This window comes from Tribolium castaneum, chromosome 9 (genome assembly GCF_031307605.1).
Source record: "Tribolium castaneum strain GA2 chromosome 9, icTriCast1.1, whole genome shotgun sequence".
NCBI lineage: Eukaryota > Metazoa > Arthropoda > Insecta > Coleoptera > Tenebrionidae > Tribolium > Tribolium castaneum.
The window spans coordinates 3,295,303-3,316,753 of NC_087402.1; the positions used below are offsets into that span (position 1 = coordinate 3,295,303).

The 21,451-nt window shown below is 33.9% G+C and overlaps 3 protein-coding genes and 1 non-coding gene across 5 annotated transcripts; all 4 read left to right on the forward strand.

Annotated features, from left to right (window-relative positions):
- The first annotated feature begins 16 nt into the window (after positions 1-16).
- Positions 17-4,135, forward strand: LOC103312575 (uncharacterized). 2 transcript variants are annotated; one of them, XR_010335377.1, is made up of 4 exons: positions 17-608; positions 653-1,025; positions 1,079-3,427; positions 3,479-4,135. XR_010335377.1 is itself a non-coding variant. In XM_001816121.4 (2 exons), exons 1-2 carry the CDS (start codon positions 3,383-3,385, stop codon positions 4,079-4,081), a joined length of 648 nt encoding a protein of 215 aa, XP_001816173.1. In that variant the 5' UTR covers positions 3,274-3,382; the 3' UTR covers positions 4,082-4,135. The 2 variants fall into 2 exon arrangements, 1 of the variants encoding a protein (XP_001816173.1); XM_001816121.4 differs by lacking the exons at positions 17-608; positions 653-1,025 and having other exon boundaries at positions 3,274-3,427.
- A 1,871-nt stretch (positions 4,136-6,006) lies between these two features.
- On the forward strand, positions 6,007-6,907 carry LOC664046 (hypothetical protein). Its single transcript, XR_010335492.1, has 2 exons — positions 6,007-6,215; positions 6,268-6,907. It is a non-coding gene; the product is annotated as a hypothetical protein (transcript).
- Positions 6,908-7,999: 1,092 nt separating this feature from the next.
- LOC664065 (uncharacterized) lies at positions 8,000-8,844 on the forward strand. Its single transcript, XM_971379.4, has 2 exons — positions 8,000-8,140; positions 8,196-8,844. Exons 1-2 carry the CDS (start codon positions 8,096-8,098, stop codon positions 8,796-8,798), a joined length of 648 nt encoding a protein of 215 aa, XP_976472.1. The 5' UTR covers positions 8,000-8,095; the 3' UTR covers positions 8,799-8,844.
- Positions 8,845-13,562: 4,718 nt separating this feature from the next.
- Syt12 (Synaptotagmin 12) lies at positions 13,563-21,224 on the forward strand. The gene is made up of 8 exons (XM_008193697.3): positions 13,563-13,987; positions 15,887-16,072; positions 16,457-16,686; positions 16,738-17,043; positions 19,315-19,657; positions 19,710-19,841; positions 19,892-20,011; positions 20,529-21,224. Exons 2-8 carry the CDS (start codon positions 15,887-15,889, stop codon positions 20,703-20,705), a joined length of 1,494 nt encoding a protein of 497 aa, XP_008191919.1. The 5' UTR covers positions 13,563-13,987; the 3' UTR covers positions 20,706-21,224.
- The last annotated feature ends 227 nt before the right edge of the window (positions 21,225-21,451 follow it).

Genomic DNA, 21,451 nt, shown 5'->3' on the forward strand with positions numbered 1-21,451 from the left:
AGAACTGTAGGTACGTAATTACGTTCTCAGTTAATTTCTCTCTCTCCCTTTCATTTTAATTTATTAGAAGCATCATGGTTGCACAAAGAAATAAAATCCTCGGCAAAGAGTCAACAGCGTTACTACTTAGTATAATGGGGTTCCTGATATACACATTGACGTTGTGTGCCGTTTACTTTCAAGAGAAACCCATAAACCTTGGAAACTTTCGTTCAATTTTCATTGATTATCTTGCCTTTTTCTACTACTCGGTGTATTTAATTATGATGGCCTTGATTTTTAAAGAAAAATATGACATCATGTCGGGAACTTTTTCATTAATAGTGTCTCTGTTGGCCTTTTTCGGTTTGGAAATTCTTGGTTTTAATTCCGTTAATTATCTTCTTCAACATTTGGTTCACATGGCTGTGGCCAGTCTAGTGCTAGGAAATGTACTTGCTTTTTGGTGTTACATTCGTGGCTTGAGCTTACCCCCCAATGAAATAAACCCAAAGACAATAGGAAAAGACACACTGTATTGCTATATTATTGGCAGAGAAGTCAGGCCACGTCTTTTCGGTTACCTCGATTTGAAGATGTATGTTAACAGAATTTGTGTTGTCTCTGCGGTAAGTTTACTTTCTGTTTTAAAGCTTTTAATAGTTGATTTAAGGTTTTGCTGGATTGTGCCTTCTTGTATCAAGAATTGATACGAAGTTTGACATTACAATCATACGATTTGAACAAAAGTTTTATTGTTATGGAAGTAATTCATTTAATTTATTGCTTCGACGGCGTGGTTGCCGAATACACATATGAATATTCCCTGGAAATCCAAAAAGACGGTTTCGGATACGTGTCAGCAGTTGGATATTTCATATACCCGTTTATAATAAGCACAGTTCCTTATCACTTTCTTCAAGCCAAAACCGAGCTAGCAGCTTGGAAGTTAGTAACAATAATATGTTTATTTACCGTTGGTTTTCTACTGTTTAGAATCGCAAATAATCAGAAATACAACTTCAAAGTAAATGCCCAGAAACAAGGTAAATCATATATTAATTTAATTAACGATATATCTAAGTAAGTTACATTTAAGGGGCGAAATTTCCGACAAACTCAAAAAATAAAAAATTACTGTGTTCAGGGCTTTGGGGATTTGTTCGCCATCCTAATTACCTGGGAGACATTTTAATGAACATTTCGTTTACTGGCTTGACTATAAGTACAACTGTGATATTACCTTTGTTGGAAGTACCTTTCTTGATTCATCGTTCAATCAGAGACAATAAACTTTGCAGGGAAAAGTATGGTGACTTGTGGCACGAATATTGCGAAAAAGTTAAATATGTTTTAATCCCTCGGATCTATTGACACAATATCATTTCTGTTTTTTTATATATTTTAACGTTGTTTAGTTATTTTTATTAGCGAATGTAATTAAGTATGGCAATAAATCAATCTTCATTATTTACGATTTGAGGAGTAAAATTTTAAAAAATTCATAACTAAAAAACTATTGGGAATTTGGCAATTTTTTCGATGCCAATCGATTTCCCGGATCATTTGGCATAGGTATGAATCAAAACAGTTTCCCCTTTTCGAATAGTTTAGTCGTAATTGGGAAAATAAAAAAAATTTAAAAAAGTTAACACCCCCCCCAACAAAATGGTCAATTTTAAAAGTGTCTCAGAATCGAATAAAACTTATCCAATCTTATAGATTTTGATGTGCTCTTTACGATGGAAAAAAGCGTTTTCTCCTAGCTCTTTTAGTTTGGCCGTAATCGGCGATTGAAAATTGAAAAATTTTTTGCGAGAAATCGCCTTGAGTCCTATGCCATTTTGTAGAGTTTTTTATTCCGGTTGTCCTCAATTTTTCCGTTTCTCAATAACTCTAACAGTTTCGCCGTAATTGGCGGTTGAAAATTAAAAAAAAGTGAAAATAGAAACCTTTTTTTGCGTTTTTCTCGTAAACTGTAGGACTTAGAGCAACGAACAAAAATTCATCTGATAGCGCTTAATTTTCTCTATTTTTTCGATTAAACCCGGAGCTGCTCCGGGCAACGGTTCCGGCTACAGAGGCGATCAAAGTTTTTCACTAAAAAAATTCATAAAAAAATAAAAAACTAAGAGTTGTAGAGCATTGCGGTTTGTTCGATTGAATTCTACGGCTCATTTTACATATTATATCAATTTTTCACAAGAATTAAAGATTTAAAATTTTTTGCTTAAATTTTGGGTAGCCATTTGTCATAGTGGAAAATTTTATCCAACAAAAAATAATCATAACTCAAAAACTAAAAGTCGTGGAGCAATGCGGTTTGTTCCATTAAATTCAGCGGCTCATTTTGCGTATACAGTCATAATTTAACAAGATGTAAACTTTTAACGTTTTTTGCTAAAAATTGAGATAGACAATATCTACAGTGAAAAATTTTATTTACCAAAAAAATTCATAACTCGAAAACTAAAAGTGGTAAAGCAATGCGGTTTGTTCTGTTGAATTCAGCGGTTCATTTTGCGTATAAAACCGTTCTTTAATAAGATGTAAACTTTTAAAGTTTTTTGCTAAAAATTAAGATAGGCAGTATCTATAGTGAAAAATTTTATTTAACAAGAAAAATTAATAACTCAAAAACTAAAAGTCGTAGAGCCATGCGGTTTATTCCATTGAATTCTACGGCTAATTTTCTGTATTATATCAATTTTCAACGAAATTTAAAATTTTTAATTTAAAAAATAGGGATTTTTTGACAATTTACATCGCTGAATTATTATTGTTATTGAGCTTGTTTATTGATACAAGTATTTTCTATTTTGTAGAGTTTTCTATTCCGGTTGTCCTCGATTTTTCCGTTTCTCAATAACTCTAATAGTTTCGCCGTAATTGGCGGTTGAAAATTGAAAAAAAGTGAAAATGGAAACCTTTTTTTGCGTTTTTCTCGGAAACTAAGACTTAGAGCTACGAACAAAAAACTATCTGATAGCGCTTAATTTTCTCTATTTTTTCAATTAAACCCGGAGCTGCTCCGGGCAACGGTTCCGGCTACAGAAGCGATCAAATATTGCAAAAAAGTTAAATATGTTTTAATTTCTCGGATCTATAATATCATTACTGTTTTTTACATATTTTAGCATTGTTTAGTTATTTTTATTAACGAATGTAATTAAATATGGCAATAAATCAATCTTCATTATTTACGATTTGAGGAGTTGAAAAACTTAATTGTTTAATTAAAATAATAATAATCCTCTTCTTTATTTAATTAAAACGTTAGATAAGCCTCAAATCTTAAACACGTGGATTAAGACCAATAATTCTCAGTCCTTATAAAGTGCCTCGAAAAAACCAATAGTCAGTTGACTAGTCATCGACACAATAGTAACACTAATAACACAAAATGAGGTTTTTTACCTTGATTATTTTTGCTTTGGTGGCACTCCAGGTTCGCATATTTATTATTTGAAACAAATCCAATTAAACAACTCCTACAAAGCTTTGCAGATCTTCAACAGTAACCGACGCTGAAACGAAGCTCCAACGCTTGCGAGAGCTAACAACCCACAAACTGCAGTCCGCCTTTCTGGACCACACCCGCATGTCGAACGAAATCGACGCCACTGCGCTGGCCGCCAAAGAGCACGGAAAAATCGAAATTCAGAAGAAAACCGACAAATACTTGGCTAAACTTAAAGCCGACAAGGCACTGACGCAGAGATGTCGTGGGTCCCGGGACCACATTTTCGATCATTTGAAGCAATCCAACATCGATGAGTTAATCCGGTGTGTTGACCATGCTGGTGGTCAAAGTGTGAATGTTTTGGCAGCGCAACGACTGTCATTGAGCGAGTATGTCTGGGATGCTATTTATGAGGAAGAGAAGCATATTATCGTCTGTGGACAGAATCACAAATGTCTTGCGGCTGCTGTTGCCGATCTTGAAGACAAAATCGACGAAGTGAGGAAAGTTATTGAAGCTGAGGTGGAAATTAGCAAGCACAATAAGGAGGTCCAAGTGCAGGTGATCAAAGCTTGTGCTAGCAAGAGTATTGCCAATGTCGAGCATGAACTTAGCACAATACCCACCTGCATGTATTAGTTTGAATTATCCGATTGTGTATTTTAATGCAATAAATTAAATAACCCAGAAAAATGCAGTTTTTATATTTTACATTATTTCCTACTTTTTTTTACCAAACAAATTTTATTTTTTCAAAAGTTAAGGTAAGTGTTCCAAATTCTCAAGAACTGTCTGTTAGTTAAAACATTCCTTTTATGTACGAGAGTTTCATACAAAGTTTCAAATGTTTTACAAAATATGGAATATACTCGTAACTAGCACAATATAATTAACAATTCAAATTAATTTTGTTTAATCGCTTGGCAAAAAATACAGAAAAAAATAAATGTTTCATATTTACGTTAAACAATAATGATCTAGAAGAAATAAAAAATAAAAAACCAGTATTTTGTCAATCGATTTTTACGAAGAAAAGGCCAAAAATTATAACGAGTACTTTAATCATTGCTTATTGTTTTTGATTTTTGTCGAACAAATTTTTCTTTCACTCTTCTTTAAACGAAGGAAAAGTATTTAAGGTGTGCTGACTGCAGATTTATTTAATATAACTCTGTTTTAATATTTATTAGAAACATTTTGAGAGCATTAAAGATTCTGAAAATTGCTATATTTTTGTTGTTTTGAAAGAATCTATGAAAAAAAATCCTATTTATTTTTTCATGCAAAATTTGAAGTCTGTTTTGACCCTGTTTTTTTAATAGCAACCAAAGGTACATCAATTTTTATGCTGTCTTTTAATAACATCTTCTATATTATCTGTTACAATTTTCGAAACAATAGCAAAAAACTGAATTTTCGCACATTTTTTTTATTTTTAATCAAGTAAACTTTCGAAAAATACGATGAAATTGTTCTATTAATTAAAAGAAATGTTCGATGTGTTCACTTTTTTTATTCAAGTTTAAAATTCGATGCCAGACTGACTGAGCTACTAAGTTATAATAAACCATAATTAAATATTATTGTTTTACTGCTCATTCAATAATTAACTTGCTAAAAACTAAATAAAATATTGAAGTTTGACAATTGTTGACCATTTTGCAAGATCTACTTGAATAACTATAAAAATTACCAAGTAAAATCTATTTTTAGTATTTTTTTTTAAACTGTAAGGGACAGATATAAGATAAAAATATATAATATAAGATAAATATCAATATTCTTTTGATTGCCTTTAAGAAAATAAAGTCGTTGCATTTGAAAAAAACAAAGTTATAACAATTTTTGATAACTATTTGAAAAAAATCATATTAGCCATGAATTTTGACAGTTAACAATTTTGAAAATTTTAACAGACTCTTCGCACCTTCGGTTATCGAATGCAAAAAAAATTATCCTCTTATAGCAAAGGGTTCAAGAGCTGTATAAACCCTTCCATATGAAAATTTTAACAAAAAAATTGACAAAATGTTAAAAACTATGACAGATAAGTACCAAAAACTTGGGTAAATTTTACGCAGCTTGATAAGGTAAATTCAAATATGCAATAAAAATATGTGGTTACTATTTAAAATTTCAAACTTGGGCCCAATGTTTTGTAGTTCCAGAAGCTCAGTCATTTTAAAAATAAATGAGCTAAACTCAGAATGATCGGCTTAGATTGTATACAAAATTTTAAAGTTCAATTTATTTTAAAAGTTAAAAACTTTCTAATGTAGGCTCTAAAAAAAATACTCTGCCTAATTTATTAATTTGCCGGTCTAATTTAAGTTTTCAAGTGTCTGGAGGCTTATTTTTGTTATAGCAGAAATAAAAACCATCATGTAAATTGTTTTCAGATTAATTATGGCATAAGCGAATAAAACTGATTATCGGTTTAAAGAAGTATCTGATTGGTTGAATTTGATTTCAATTAATTTAATGACACTTTTATGAACCTGATTTATAAGAGGCTTAACTGATAGCAAATTAATTATTATTAGTTAATTAATTTTCAGAGGATTAACTTAATTTCCGAACAATTATTTCAAACAAATAAGTTTTCGTGAATGATATCAAATCAAATTTCGAAATCTTTCTAATTAATGGCATTACGAACCGCAGCTATAAAAGTAATTGCCAAAATAATTTCCCAAATCAATATTGAGCCGTTACTACGACCAGCAACATGAAGAACATTTCTTTACTACTTTGCCTTTCGATAGGAATTCAGGTATTTATTTCTTATATTTAGCGAAATACAATTTTTGCGTTGTTCCTTCCAGTCTTGCATTTCTGCAACGGTAGAAGACGCAGAAACGCAATTAAAATTCCTTCGAGAGAAAACCTCAAATAAATTAGAAACGGCGTTTTTAAACCAGACAAGAATGTCAAATGATATTGATGCAACCGCTCTTGCCGCTAAACAATACGGAAGAATGGAAATTGAAAAGAAAACAGACAAATACAACGCTAAGCTTCAAGCAGACAAAGCTTTAATATACAGATGTCGAGGCTCACGGAAACACATCTACGAACACACGAAAAACTCAAATATCGAAGATTTAATTCGCTGCGTTGATCAACAGGGACGTCAGAGTGTTAACGTTTTGTCAGAGCAAAGACAGGGTTTGCAAAAGTACGTCTGGGACGCGATTTACGAAGCTGAGAGGCAAATTATTGTTTGCGGTCAATCTAGCAAGTGTCTTGAAGCTGCCGTTGCCGATATTAAAGATAAGATTGACGAAGTTTCCAAAGTGATTGATGCTGAACTTGACATCAGTCAACATAATAAAGAGGTGCAAGTCCAGGTTATTAAAGCTTGTGCTAGCAATAGTATCGCACATGCTGAGCAAGTTTTCAGTACAATTCCTACATGTAACTATTAATTAATTAAGTTTATCACAATAAATTAATTATCTTAATTATCTGTGTTTGACTTTATTCCCACTATTTTTAAGCCATTATCAAAGTAAATGATTTATTTTGGGATTACGCTACTGATTGTAACTATTTAAAAGCGAGTTATTACCCGATGTTTGTTTAGTCATTTATCCTACCAAGGAATGAATTTAGACATATTCCTGTTGGTTGTGTTGACTCTTCAGGTAATCTTCCGTCTTTAATTTTTTTACAATAACTCTAACTTTTCTTTTGTGTACCTGCTAGCTTAGTTATTGTGCCACAATACAAGAAGTTAAATCAGCCTTAACTAGACTTAGAGAAACCACGGAAGATCGCCTCCAAAACGCCACTTTAAAACACACAAAAATGTCAAATGAAATTGACTCAGTTGCCCTCTGGACCAAAGAACTGGGTAAAAAACAAATAAACCAAAAAGCGAGAAAATTCTTAGCTAAAGCACGAGCTGAGAAAAGAACGAATCCCAAATGTAGAGGTTTACGTGAAAATGCCATAAACCACTTGAAAAAAACCCACACTGAAGAACTGCTGAAATGTGTTGAAAATCACTCAACTAGCACTTTGAAATTAATGTGCGAAATGAAGTCGGCACTAAACGAGAAAATTTGGAAAGGTGTTTCTGAAGAAGAAAAGAACATGATAGTGTGTGGTCAGTCGGACACTTTGTGTCTGGATGGTGTGATTGCAAATATTAAAGATAAAATTGAGTCTTTGGATGAGGTTGTTCAAGTTGAAATTGATGTTGGTTTGTACGAAGTGGAAATTCAGTTGGATGTTATCACAACTTGTGCTTTTCAAAGCATATTGAACGTGGAATTGGCGCTTAAGACCGTTTCGAATTGTATTTATTAAAATGTTAACGAAAAATAAAACTTTTTAAAGTCTATGAAAGTGTTTATTATTTTTCATTTTACTAAAAATTGTTTAATCAAATTAATTAAATTATTACTAAGGTTAAGTAATATTTTATTAGCTGGATTAGTTAAAAATCAATTTTAATTGTTTTGTTCCAAATTGTAATCTTAAATAAAGGCAAGTGAGGTGAGTGATAAGAAAAGCTTAAGTATAATTTATTGACTAATTCCACTTAATTAAAAATACGTGATTAAGTACTGTAATTAATTAATGCCCAGCTGGGTATAAAAGGTAGCAGCATAATTGGTTTGAGTCAAACTGTTACTGTTCTTCAAGATGAAAAATACAATTTTGCTCCTTTTCGTCGTATACACAATCCAGGTAATTTTTTAACCATAATTTTGCAAAATTATCTTCAAAACCGTTACGACTTCAGTTGTGTAACTCAGCTACGGTCGAAGACGCCGAGACTGAGCTCAAAAGACTCCGAAAACTGGCCACTCATAAACTCCAAGCTGCATCATTTGAATACAACAAAATATCTGAAGAAGTTGACTCAGCAGCGAAAGCTGAGCAAGACTATGGCCATTTCGAAATTCACCAAAAATCCAACAACTTGAAGACCAAGTTCAATCAAGATCACGGGATTTCGCACAAGTGTCGTGGTTCAAGACACCACCTTATCCACCAGCTGGGGGAATCACACATTGCTGATCTGCAACGCTGCATTGACCATCAGCGTGCAGAAATCGCCAATGTTTTGTCCACACAAAAACTAGCATTGGACGAACAGGTCTGGAGTGCAGTTTACGAGGAGGAAAAGCACATTGTTCTGTGCGGTCTGGATAGAGGTTGTCTTGATGGTGCGATTAAAAATGTTAAGGAGAAAATTGCCGAAGTGATGAAGGTGATTAATGCAAATATCAGCTCCAGTCGGCAGCTGAAAGACGCCCAAGTGCTTTTGATCAAGTCATGTGCCAGGAGAAGTGTGGGCAATGCTGGACATGCACTGGATAATGTACCCCACTGTTCCTATTAAATGATTATTGTATTTTGATTCTTTAAATAAACGCAGTTTTCGTTATCGCATTGCATGTTATTTATACTTGACACGAGAGATTATCTAATGAGGACAATAATGCGACTCTTTCAGTGGCAAAATGAGCGCAAAGCTGCTCACATTTTTGTTAAATGGGGGCACATACTTAGCCATCGTCCCTCCGTTAAACAAACAAAATAACTACAAGTATAAATTTTACGTTTACGCGATGTCTGCATTCATATCTGGCAGTGTGATAGCAACATTGTTCTTCAAAGATTTTTACGCAGATTTTGTTCTTATAAAAAAAGCTGTGTGTATAGTTGAAGACATTTTCTTGCTTAGTCTAAACCTACACATTTTGAATATTTTCGGTTTGCGTAGACGCGAACAATGGAGTGCATTAATCGAGTGTTTCAAAGCCACCGAAAATTTAGTTTTAGTCGAATTAAACAAGCGGAAAGTCCCGTATTACCTGGGATTTGTCATTGCAAACATTGTTCATTTTTCGATTGCAGTCTACGAATATTTTTTTTGGACACAGTCCATTGGACTTAGTTTTATAAAAAAATACTTTAACAGGTACTTGCAAATGTATTTGAATTTTTATTGCATATTTTTACTGTGTGTGGTTACAAACATGATTTTGTTACGGTATAAAGGGTTCAAAGCTACACTAAGAACCCAAACTCACACTCACTTAAACAAAAATTCGCTCCTAAATTTAATAAGCAAAGTTGAGAAAACAATGTATTCATTGAAAAAAATCGTCGATCTTTACAACACCATGTTTGGTTGGACGCTATTCTTGATCATTTCTCTGACAACAATACAAATTCTTAACTACATCGATTTTATAATCTTCTACACACAAGTGGAAGCAGGCTCTGTACAAATCGTCCTGCTTTCTTTGGCAATTATTACATGGGTTTTTGTAAGTGGGTGAGAATTTTTTATTTGTACTTATTATAATTACAGTCAGGAGCACTTGTCTTAATTTTACTCTGCAGCTTCGTGGAACAAGAAGTCGAAGAAATTGTACTATTGACGTACGATATCAGGCTGAGAGTGGCTGGAAAAATCAACTTAGAAGGCTACAAAATGCAAGAGTTTACGAACTTCGTTAATAAAAATTTGCCAAGTTTTACAGCTGCAAATTTTTTCCACATTGGAAGATCGACTATTTTAAATATGTTAAGCACAGTTTCGACGTTCATTATTATTCTCATTCAATTTCGCAAACAATAAAGTCTCATTTATTCACAAATGCTGTAACAATAAAATTATTTATTCCTTCTCTCAATTTATTTAAATAATAAGTTTAATATTTCACTGGTGATGTAATAACAAAATATCTAAATAAAACACGTATGAACAATGTTTTCGTTACCCTCTGTCAGCTTTTTATTGCCTTGCATGTTTCAGGGGCCGTTATTTATACTTGACACGAGAGATTATCTAATAAAAATATAACGGTTACAAATTACAAATAATGAACCTACCCAGAACCATTTAAATATCTTGGTTTTAAATCTAATAGAAAAATTCCTGCAATTTACCACTATTTCAGTAGCACAATGAGTATTAAACTGCTGACACTTTTGCTAAAAGGCGCCACATATTTAGCCATCGTCCCGCCTTTAAACAACCAAAATATCCACAAGTATAAATTTTACGTTTACGCGATGTCTGTATTTATATCTGCTGGTGTGATGGTCGCTTTGTTCTTCAAGAATTTTTATTCAGGTTTTGTTCTCATAAAGAAAATTGTTTCGCTGGTTGAAGACACTTTCTTGCTCAGTCTAAATCTGCACATTCTAAATGTTTTCGGTTTGCGGAAACGCAAACACTGGAATGAATTAATAGCGTGTTTCAAAGCAACCGAAAATCTAATTTTCGTCAAAGTAAGGCAGAGGAAAGTCCCTTATTACCTGGGATTTGTCATTGCAAACATCACACATTTTGCGATTGCAATGTACGAATATATTTTTTGGGCCCAGTCACTTGGACTAACTTTTCTGAAAGTCTCCTTGGTTGGATACTTACAATGGTATTTAAATTGTTATTGCATATTTTTACTGTGTGTGGTTACGAACATGATACTGTCACGGTACAAGGGACTGAAATCGATTATAAAGGCACATTGCAAATCACACCCTAATTTAAATAATAATTCAATTTTGAATCTTACAAGCCAAATTGAAAGAACGATGTGTTTGTTAAAGAGAACTGTCGACATCTACAACACCATGTTTGGCTGGACATTGTTCCTAATCATTGCTTTAACAACTGTACATATTCTTAACTACATCGACCACATTATTTACTATTCTGAAGAAACAAGTCACGTACTTGTTATTTTTTTTTGTGCGGCAATTATTACATGGGTTTTTGTGAGTTGTTGGTAAATATTTCATTCAACTCTAAATAATTTAATTTCAGTTAGGAGCACTTGTCTTGATTTTACTCTGCAGTTTTGTGGAACAGGAAGCCGAAGAAATAGTATCGTTGAGTTATGACATAAGATTGAGTTTGACTGGAAATGTTTACAAAATGCAAGAATTTACAAATTTCGTTATTAAGAATTTGCCAAAATTCACCGCAGCGAATTTTTTCCACATTGGAAGGTCTACAATTTTAAACATGCTAGGCACGGTTTCCACCTTCATTATCATTCTGATTCAATTTCGGAAGCACTAAAATCTCAATTATAAACATTTACAGAATTCTGAATTTTGTATGTTAACAGTTATTTTCGATAAAAAGTGTAATTGTGCAACCAGATCAGATAGAACAAGAGTTATGTTCCTTGACATAATTGAAGAGTTATCAGATGTACCCAATCGAGAATTATATTAAAAATATACTTGTGGGAATTTGTCACTAGTACAATGAGCTTTAAACTGTTGAAACTTTTGTTGCGCACAGGAAAGTTTCTTAGAGTAACTCCTCCATTATCGAACAAAGATACCGGTTTTTTGCAACGTTCGTATATACTTGGCGTTTTTTTCACAATATCAGTAGGCGTAATTATGTCAACACTATACAAGAAATGTTACCTGCAGTACATTCATATAAAGATAATCATATCATTTCTGGAAGACATTGCTTTGTACACCTTAAATTTTTACGCGTCAGTTGTTTTAAACTTCTGGAAGGCCGAAAGTTGGTTTCACTTGATGGAAAATCTCAAAGCAACAGAAAGTCTGACCAGCGCAAAAAGGGAAAAACTCCCTTATTATTTTGGATTTTTGCTCCTGAATATCGTTTACTGGGTCCTGGCCCTGCACGAAATAATAATTTGGTACCGACTTACTAATCTCGATTATTTTCTCAAACAGTACTTTATTGTGATTATCCAATTGTATCTAAAATTCTTCTGTACTTTCCTCCTGAATGTGGTAACAAATATGTTACTGTCACGTTACAGAGGAGTCAAACTCCTGTTACTGAATTTCCTTAGAAGGAAAAAAAAATTCGGTGCACTAAATACACTAGATATGATGCACCAAACTGAGACAATCGTACATTTTTTGAAAAAAACGGTAGACATGTACAATGAAATATTCGGTTTCCCAATATTCTTAACAATATCGTTTACCACCTTACATATTTTAAATTACGTCCACTACACAATATTTTACAGCAATCGATTTGAAGTACTTGATATGATCATTCTGAATATTGGTTTTCTCACCTGGAACTTGGTACCTTATCACAACTTTGTTATTATTATTATTATTATTCCATATTTTAGGTGGGGGCAGTAACTTTAATTACGTTGTGTGATCTGGTACAACAAGAAGGTGAAAAAATTTTAACATTATCGTACAAATTGCACGTGCAATGCCACACTGTTGAAGACGTTTGTAGGTTTGAGTCCTTCTTGCAGCTAATTTCCAACAATCTGCCAAAATTCACAGCTGCTAAGTTTTTTTACATTCGTCGGTCCACAATTTTGGACATGTTGAACACCGTTTATACGTTTCTTATCATTATGATACAGTTTGAAGCACAGTGATTGTGACAACATTTTTTGAAAACCAATAAAATAGACGTGAATACAGACGTATTATTAAATAAAAGGTGGTGAAAAGTTAAACTTTTATGCATTTGGCTTAAGGAAAAATTTGCTATTTTATTTAAAATTTACTCGTCCTACGTCTAATATTACGGTTGAAAGGTCAGATATAGCAAGTGTTTCTGCTACAGCTGGTCATGGATAAAAACAAAGTTTTCGCTTTATATTTATTTTTTTATTCTCTCGCTTATAATTACTGCATCCTGACCAATTTCTTTCTCCTTGTGCTTCTTCCTTCGTGCAAAAATAAGCGAAATTACGTCATGGGTTTCGTAAGAAACACTTTGATCAGTAAGCCTTAATAAATTCCTTTTGATCGTAAAATGTCAACAAGTTCATCAAGAATACAATCTGGAATATTGATTGAACTTGTATTAAGTAGTCACGAATCAGGGCCGGCTAAAAGAACAAAGGCCGGGGCTTTTAAAGCGATCATTATCATCCGTTTGCTTTTGTACTTTTTCAAACACGAAGTAAATTCAGAATTCGATATGTCAATATCCAACTAAGCCACTTTCCAAAGAATACTTTTTATTCTAGTTGCGAACGCTGTCTGTGTGTCTATTGCATTATGAAAGCACCTAGGGCACATTTCCAACACTGCATTATTGCCTGGCCAGCTAAATGCGCATGCCGCATCCGGGGGCGGCTGGCAGAGACGTCTTCGACAAAAACACCCAACTGAGAGCGATCTAATTTTAGAACGATTCAAATCGTCGTTTGATGTTCACAAACGATGAAATGTCCAATACTTGTTTAAAAAAAATGGTGAATATGTGAGGGGCATTGGCTTGTTTTAAAAGGCTGGTTTGAGGTTCATTTAATGAAAAGCCAACCCTGAGCCTGCGCCAATCTCCGATCTCACGAGGCCTCTACAATGTGTCGGTTTTACTCCAGCGTTTCGCACGCACTACGTGGAAATCGGGGTCTTTTGCAAGATATCGCCGGTGCATTGTTTGTGTGGTGATCACGTGATGAGCGGGTGGTGTGACTGAAATGGGGGTGATTTTGATGAAACTCTCCACAGGCAGGGGCAGGTTCTGTACCTGATTGCAAACTGTGGCTTATTCTAGACTGATATGGAGAAATAGAGGCCTACGTACCACAGGTTGGTGTTATCTCTGTCCAGTCCACATTTATTTAATGTTTCACAAAGAGAATTATCAATCAAATCGTTTCTATTAAAAAACAGAAGTAGACAGATTGGCATATACCTGTGGCATCGTCATTTGAAATAAAAAAACATAAACAAAAAATAACTCTACAAGAAACCTTTTTCGCATGATTGTTTAACAATTTATCCGTGGTAAAAAAGCTATTTTGTTCAAACAACCGGTTATGCATCGGTATTCCACAAAAATATTTTAGTGGCTGATCTACATTTTTAAGTAATCGTAGACTGGACATTAGAATCACAGTCTAGTCCAAAAATCGATAAGCTATTTATTGTAATTTATTTGTTCTTGATAAATTTAAAACTATACATTTAAAATAACACAGCTTGAAAACACTGTTTTATGTTTACGAGTCGATATAATTAATGTTTTGTGGTGGTTAGCCCAGCGCATCCACCATTTTTCTAGTTTAGTTTGTATTGAAGTACACATTATTGGTAAGTCAATCCAAAACGTTATTGTTTATTTACTTTTTGGAAGTATTTAAACAACTACAAGTCTAATGTTTATTATTTGCTGCAGGCTTTATAAATTATTTGGAAGCATAATAGGAAAAGGAACAAATTAAACGCTATCATTGAAGAAAAAGGGGCGATAGCCTCGAGTTCTTTAAAATTCCGAAGTAATGTAAAATCTGATAACGTTACGAATTTCGTGAAACGTTTTTTTATCTTACAATTCTGAAAAATGAGTAAACTAATTCTTGGCAAAGTAGTCTTAGTCCAAAATGCCAATATTCAGGATTAATTTAAAACAAAAATTCTTATTTAGTAACCATGGTCAACATCAAGCAGCGGTTATTGTGTTATAAAATTTTTTGTTGTAAGTGGATATAGCAGTTTGCCAAAAAGATTTTTGATTTTATTCGATTTATAATTAATAAAAGGCACAACTCCTTAAAAATATATTTTTTTAATATGTTAAGAGCTAATAATCCTTGGAGTAAATTAATGTCTAATGTCTCGAGATGTCTTGATTTTGTAATAAAAAAATTTAAACAATTTAAATAATATATTTATAATTTTCTTGTCGCAGCTTTTCTAAACTAAAACCAACTGTTAATTTAAATTAGTTTCCTTCTTCAATTTTTTTCTTATAACACAAGGTGATGTTACATTCAAATAAATGTTCCACAAGTCCGAAAAATCTTCTAATTTTTTTGAATGCTCATAATAAAATTAACCCAATCTTTAAAGGTAAAAAAATAAAAAAATTAAATTATTCTCCAGTGGTCTTATGTTTTATAAAAAATTTGGACTTAATCTTTTGTCGCTCTAACATTACGCTAAATTTAAAAAATTTCAACATTTGTAATTTTTGAAAATAATGCGGTTTGCATTATTATTTATTTTTTAAAAAAAATTGGTCAAAGGTTGTTGTTGCTCTCAGATCTTAACGCAGAAGTTGCGAAGGAATTATAGGTATGGTAATATTATTGGATAAAAAAAAACATTAAGTACTTTATTTATAACAAAAAATATCATACATTACCACTTAGCATTAAGATTATTTTACCTAGCATAAATAGCCTAGCATTTTATTAGCACTTAACAAAAAATAATAATCACGTCCAATAAAACATCTCGCAAACCCCATCTGCTTAAATCATAAACCATTAGAACAGGTGATTTGTTTTTGAAGTTGCTCGGTCGTTATTCTTCCCTCCTGAGAGTAATTTACTTTCATATTGCGTAAGATTATTGAACAAGTTTAAAACATTCTTCTTCGCCCTATAAAATGTGGTATGCGTAGCAAACATTCCGCTGGTTTTTTGTCCTAGACCGAATTTAATAATTCGTTGACAAATTGCTAAGTGGAGTTTTTTATTACAGATGGGAAATTTGCAAATCTCCGTTTTGATTTTGTTAGTGATGGCCATTATACTGTTGGTAGTCTTCTTGGTTTTCTGTTATTCCCTGGACGTTTTCACGTGGATTACCGCCTGGGTGTGTTCAAATCGAGAGGAAAAGGTCGGCCTAACTAGATCAAAAGGGCATTATAATGCCAACGGATACTTGGTAAGTGAAAAAGTCGCAATGCATAAATGTCACGAGTTTAAAATAAAATACGAAAACTGCAAAATTTGTTTTAATGAGTTGCGTCCAATTAATACGTGCTTGATAAATAAAACACGTGGAGTATTCGTAATAAAGCTATTCAGTTCGGAATTTACTCCTTAATTGATTAAACAAATTCAAGCGTATTGTCTCGTGGATAATTATCTTGTAGCAGATTTACACACGCCGCTTGTTTGCAGATAGTGAATGCAAAATACGGAAGTTTGTTCGACCCGTGGTTACAATTTCAGACTCGGAAATTCTAATCCCTACACAAAGAGGGATTAGTGCATTGTTGTAAATTCAACTCGTCTATTAATCTCGTTATTCTTGGTGAATTTCCAGGTGCATTCCGACTCCGATATCATTCTAGATTCGACAGGTAGTTTCAAGCGCTTCGATTCGGTTGATAGAGACTTCAAAATCACTCTTGCCACCACAAGCCTTATGGGTGAATGGAGCAGTTACGAGGAGGACACCTCCATACCCCCACAGCCGCTGCGCCCAGCGCCCGTTCCTTCACCATCGCCCCCGCCAACCATCAAGGAAGCCCCCCTAACCCGCAAGCAGAACAGGTACCCACACTTGTTAAAATGCAAACTAATCGCTTCAAAAAAAATCTCCAGTGAAGATTCCATTGAGAGGACTTCGATTTCGCCAATTCCCCGACCAGTGTCGTCCGTCAACATGGCGACATTAGCCTCTCAATCATCCTTTCCCGTCTATATCACCCCACCGCCCACCCCTTCGACTCCGTCTCATCTCACAACCCAACAAGTGGAACCTCCAGTGGAGGAGGCTGAAACCGTCTCGGTTGCCCTGAAACGAGCGCTCTCCTGCGATAGTGTCTGCTCGGACACTTCGGTTGCCTTAGGAGATCTCGAAGAAGTCAATATTACAGGGTATTTGTGCATCGGACTAGAATACGAAAGGTAAGTAATTGCCGACTGGGCTTTATTAAATTCTTGCAGAGATTTTCTAACAAATCGAAACGGTTTTCAAGTATGAAATAGTTCCCCATCGGGAATTCAGTCGCGGAATACACGCCATTTCTAACATTCCCTCCCAGAATTCTCACAGCGTGCAGAGTTAATCGATATGCGTTGGCTTATTCAGACTCTCCTATTCTTGAGAAACGGCAAAACTGTGCAGGTTCGCACTTTTGGACACGGACAAACTTTACGGGATTTAAAACTTGGCTCTAGCGAATTATTCATTTCATGAGGAGACTAACACGCAAATTTAAGGGCAAAATACATTTGTTTTTTTTAAATGGAAATATTTGACACCCTTTTTATTTTCCCTTAACTCCTATCCTACGGTTATTTTTAACCTTATAAGATATTTTTTATTTTTTCAGTAAGTATTTAGTTTAAAATCATTTCATCAAATGTTCTTACTTTGCAGTGTCATTGTTTTTTCATTATCACTCTTTCAGTTTCATGTAGATCTACAAAATTTTAATCTGTTTTTTTTGTATTTCAGTTTTTTAGTTTTTTAGCTTTTCAGTCTTGTGAATATATTGTTTTTTTTTTATTCAGAACCTATTGTTTCAATTTATTACGTAGTATTTCTCTTTTCCAGTCCTATAGTTTTTTTTTAAATTGTCAGTGTTTTTGCCGCTTAGCTCTTCAGAATTTCAGTGTCAATATTTTTTAGTTTTTTTAGTGTTTATATTTTTTCAGCGTAAAAGTTACTTTGTCAGTATTTGAACTTTTAATTTTTGAAAATATACACACTCTGTAGTTCTATATAACATTGTTTCTTTAATTTTAAACAATTTTTGTGTCTTATAAAATTTTTAAATCAGTCTTTTAATTTTTAAGTAAAAAAATAATTTACGTAGAGGTGCTAAAATTGCAATTTATTTATTTTTATTATTATAATTATAATTTTTCTAGTAGATTTTAATTAGCTGTGTGAAAGACCTTCTTTTCTAGGATTCTTAGTTTTCGTGTAATAAATTAAAAAAAGTGTGTTTTAGTCAAAAAAAACAATTAATTATTTCAAAACCTACGTAAAATCGACCATTTTATTCGCACCTAAAGCGAGATCCCGTTCTGTGAGAAAGACCAGCCCTAAACCTGTTTGCTAGTGTTTTATTTGTTCCTGGAATGAGGAATTTGACCAATAAAAATATTAAAATCACCTCCTACTTGTTTATCAGGTGCACAAAAAATTGCAAGACGATTGCAGCGTTTGTCATTGGACATGGGAGGGATATCGCACTCCCAACTGTAAAGCAGACCAATCATAGGCGATAAAAACTGAGCAAAAAATTGGTGTTTGATTATTTTGCAAATGTCGGCCAAACGAACTAGAATTCCGGTGTTTTCTTAAACAATTTCAAGTTTTCTATTACACTTGGGTTCAAAAATCGTGGAAAAATTGTGGATCGCTTTGTTTTTGATGAAGACTGATTCTCGCAATTAGTTCGTGTTCACACTCAAACATTTCGCAAGTTTTTCAGCAAAACTCAATTATATTGCAAAATTCCCTCACAAAACTCAATAATTTACCAAATTAGGTCAAACATCCTCATAGGAAAATTATGAGTTATGTTTTTATTCAGGAAAAAATCCTGAATATAAAAATCTACTGAAAATAAAAATATTAATTGAACGAAACGATATTGCTAATGCAGAGGTGCCTGATTTTAGTACTACAGTAAAACCTCTCAACAACGGACACCGATGGGGAATTTTTAATTAACCGTTGTGGAGAGGTGTAAACTTTATTATAGGTTTTGTTGCGTTTATACAAAAACGTCCGTTGTAAAGAGGTGTCCGTTATTCGGAGATGTCCATTATGGGAAGTTTTACTGTAGTATGTACTTCCATACAGTGAGTACAGAAAAACTAACTAATTTTGCAACAGCAATATTTAGGTGCAACAGTTAACAAGTTATTTATAGCTTTTTTGTGTAATAGATAATTTTATGTTTTTGGCAAAAGGTACTTCGAGTTGTTTGCTTGTTTTGGTAAAATTATGTTTTTATTTTTCCTGTAGTGGGAGTTTAAGTTCCTAAATTTTAATAAATAAAATGAGTAAAAAAGAGAGCAAGGGGATTTAAATAAAACACCTGTGTGTGATTTTTTCATTTTATTATTTTGCTGTCTGCACTCCTCAATTTCTTAAAAACAACAACAAAAAGCAGTGAAACCGTAACACCGCCCGTTTAATTTGTGAACTGTGGTTTGAAGCGAATGTTGCGACTTGGTGGTGAACGTCCTGGAAGCCAAAGAGTTGATCGGTCCAAACCGCACCGAGAACGTGTCGGATTCCTACGTCCGCGTGTTCCTCCTTCCAGACAAGGAGGCGACAATCCAGACGAGGGTTTACCGCGGCTCAAACAGTCCCAGTTACAAGGAGCGTTTCCTTTTTTCGCTGAATCCGCGGGAACAATCGCAGCGATCGCTTTGTTTCCACGTATATTGCACCGATTTATTGTCGCACACATTGATCGGCGAAGGCGAGATTCGTCTGGGGGACATAAGTTTGCGACAGCCGGTCACCACATGGGTCACCCTTACCGACACGGGCCAGGTAAATACCCGGTTACCGGCTAATGCATTCTTGATTGAATTAATTATCGCAGAAAGGGACGGAGTTTGGCGAAATAATGTTTTCGCTCAGCTATTTACCCACTGCTGAGAGACTGACAGTTGTTGTAGTCAAGGCGAGGAACTTAAAGTTTCAAAACGACTCGCCTGGTGATTCTTTTGTTAAAGTAAGTAAAGTGGGAGTTTGGGGCTAGGACTGGGAGTTGCTTTTTTACAGGTTTACCTAATGCAACAAAGCAAAAAAATCAACAAGAAAAAAACGTCGACGAAGAAAGCCGAAAGAAGCCCAATTTTTAACGAGTCTATGATGTTTAGTGTACCTGCTCACACCTTATCGGTAACTATACTTGATGTATTTTCCTGCTGATTTTGTGCAGCGGCAGTGGCGGTGGTATTGATTGCGACTGCGGCGCGTAATTGGTCATTGATATCAATTATTTTGCGTTTTGTGCTCGAATTCAGGTTTTGAAGGAAAGCTGGGCAATTATCCTGATGTCTGATCGAGAGGCTTTCAGCCATATCAATGTTCTTCACCCGTCACTTCACACAAAATCACTCACTTCAACACAACTTCGGTCAAAATATGCACTTTTAATTAATTAAATTTCTTGTAAAAATTTAACAAAATAATTTAAAATTAAAAATAGAATAAATAAACAAAAATAACACGTAAAAAACACAAGCAGATAGAGCATTACTTGACCACTGGTAAATTGAAACAAATCCGTGGCTTCAGCGGCTTTGAGACCTAAACCCTTGACGATAGAGATGTGGTTACGCGGATTTTTTTAGGGGAAATTTACTTCTCTACAATTTTTTTTGTATTAAAAAGAGAAATGGGTGTCCTTTTCCAGACAATCCAGTTGCGTCTGACTGTGGCCGAGGCCCCTCCGAACCCCACAGCAAAAGCCTACGCCATAGGTCATGTAATAGTGGGCGCTCAAGCTACGGGCAGATCGCTGAATCATTGGAACCAAATGTTAACTGCCCTAAGAAAACCCGTCGCCATGTGGCATACCCTTCGAAAATAATCATCCTCTTGTTTGTTGTATTTATCAATCCATATGTAATATTATTGATTGTTATCAAGCCTATCAAAAAAAATATACGTATTTTAAGAACGAAATTCAATAGCTTAATGTCAGCTGGATAAGACTTTTTTTCGATGGGCTATACTCAACCGTTATTTCAACTGTTTCCGGTATTGTGCGTAAAAATACACACTTTCAAAGTGTCTACTTCCATAAATGTGATAAATAGCCTTTATGCTGGTTTGAAATATAATACCGTTGATATTTATCTATTCAGATTCTATTTATATGTTGAATGTAGTCACTCCGAAAACAATCTTAAAACAATTAATTAACACAGTTGAATCTTGAACCTGTTGTGACAATAAACTTTTTTTAGTTCATTTTCTAGTTGTAGTTTTTTAGATTGGTATTTTTGGCTTTAAGCTGTGATACTTCGGGCACATCCATCATTTCTCATACGTTTGTACCCCAAAACTGGTTGTTTGTTGTAATCGTAATAAAAATTAACATCAGAAACGACCTTTTCTTTCTTCCATTAGGAAAACTAAACAAAAAACCGTTTTCACCTTTTTTTGGTTTGATCTTCATAAGCTTACGATCTAGACTCCCTTTATTGGATTCCAAAAATTATCATTTGCGGTTAAATTTGCATTAAAAAAATGTGTTTTTTTGTAGAACTTTGGACTGCAACCAAAAATACACATGGAGTGTTTTTTAAGTTGCATAAGTGTATTTCAATCTTG

What these genes read in the sequence shown, in the direction of transcription:
- LOC103312575 (XM_001816121.4), top strand. Translation starts at nt 3,383, where the DNA reads ATGAGGTTTTTTACCTTGATTATTTTTGCTTTGGTGGCACTCCAG. An exon ending in TTGCTTTGGTGGCACTCCAG is followed by an intron (nt 3,428 to 3,478) that starts GTTCGCATATTT and finishes ACTCCTACAAAG; the next exon opens with CTTTGCAGATCTTCAACAGT.
- LOC664065 (XM_971379.4), top strand. Translation starts at nt 8,096, where the DNA reads ATGAAAAATACAATTTTGCTCCTTTTCGTCGTATACACAATCCAG. An exon ending in TCGTCGTATACACAATCCAG is followed by an intron (nt 8,141 to 8,195) that starts GTAATTTTTTAA and finishes TTACGACTTCAG; the next exon opens with TTGTGTAACTCAGCTACGGT.
- Syt12 (XM_008193697.3), top strand. Translation starts at nt 15,887, where the DNA reads ATGGGAAATTTGCAAATCTCCGTTTTGATTTTGTTAGTGATGGCCATT. An exon ending in CCCTTACCGACACGGGCCAG is followed by an intron (nt 19,658 to 19,709) that starts GTAAATACCCGG and finishes TAATTATCGCAG; the next exon opens with AAAGGGACGGAGTTTGGCGA. An exon ending in TACCTGCTCACACCTTATCG is followed by an intron (nt 20,012 to 20,528) that starts GTAACTATACTT and finishes GTCCTTTTCCAG; the next exon opens with ACAATCCAGTTGCGTCTGAC.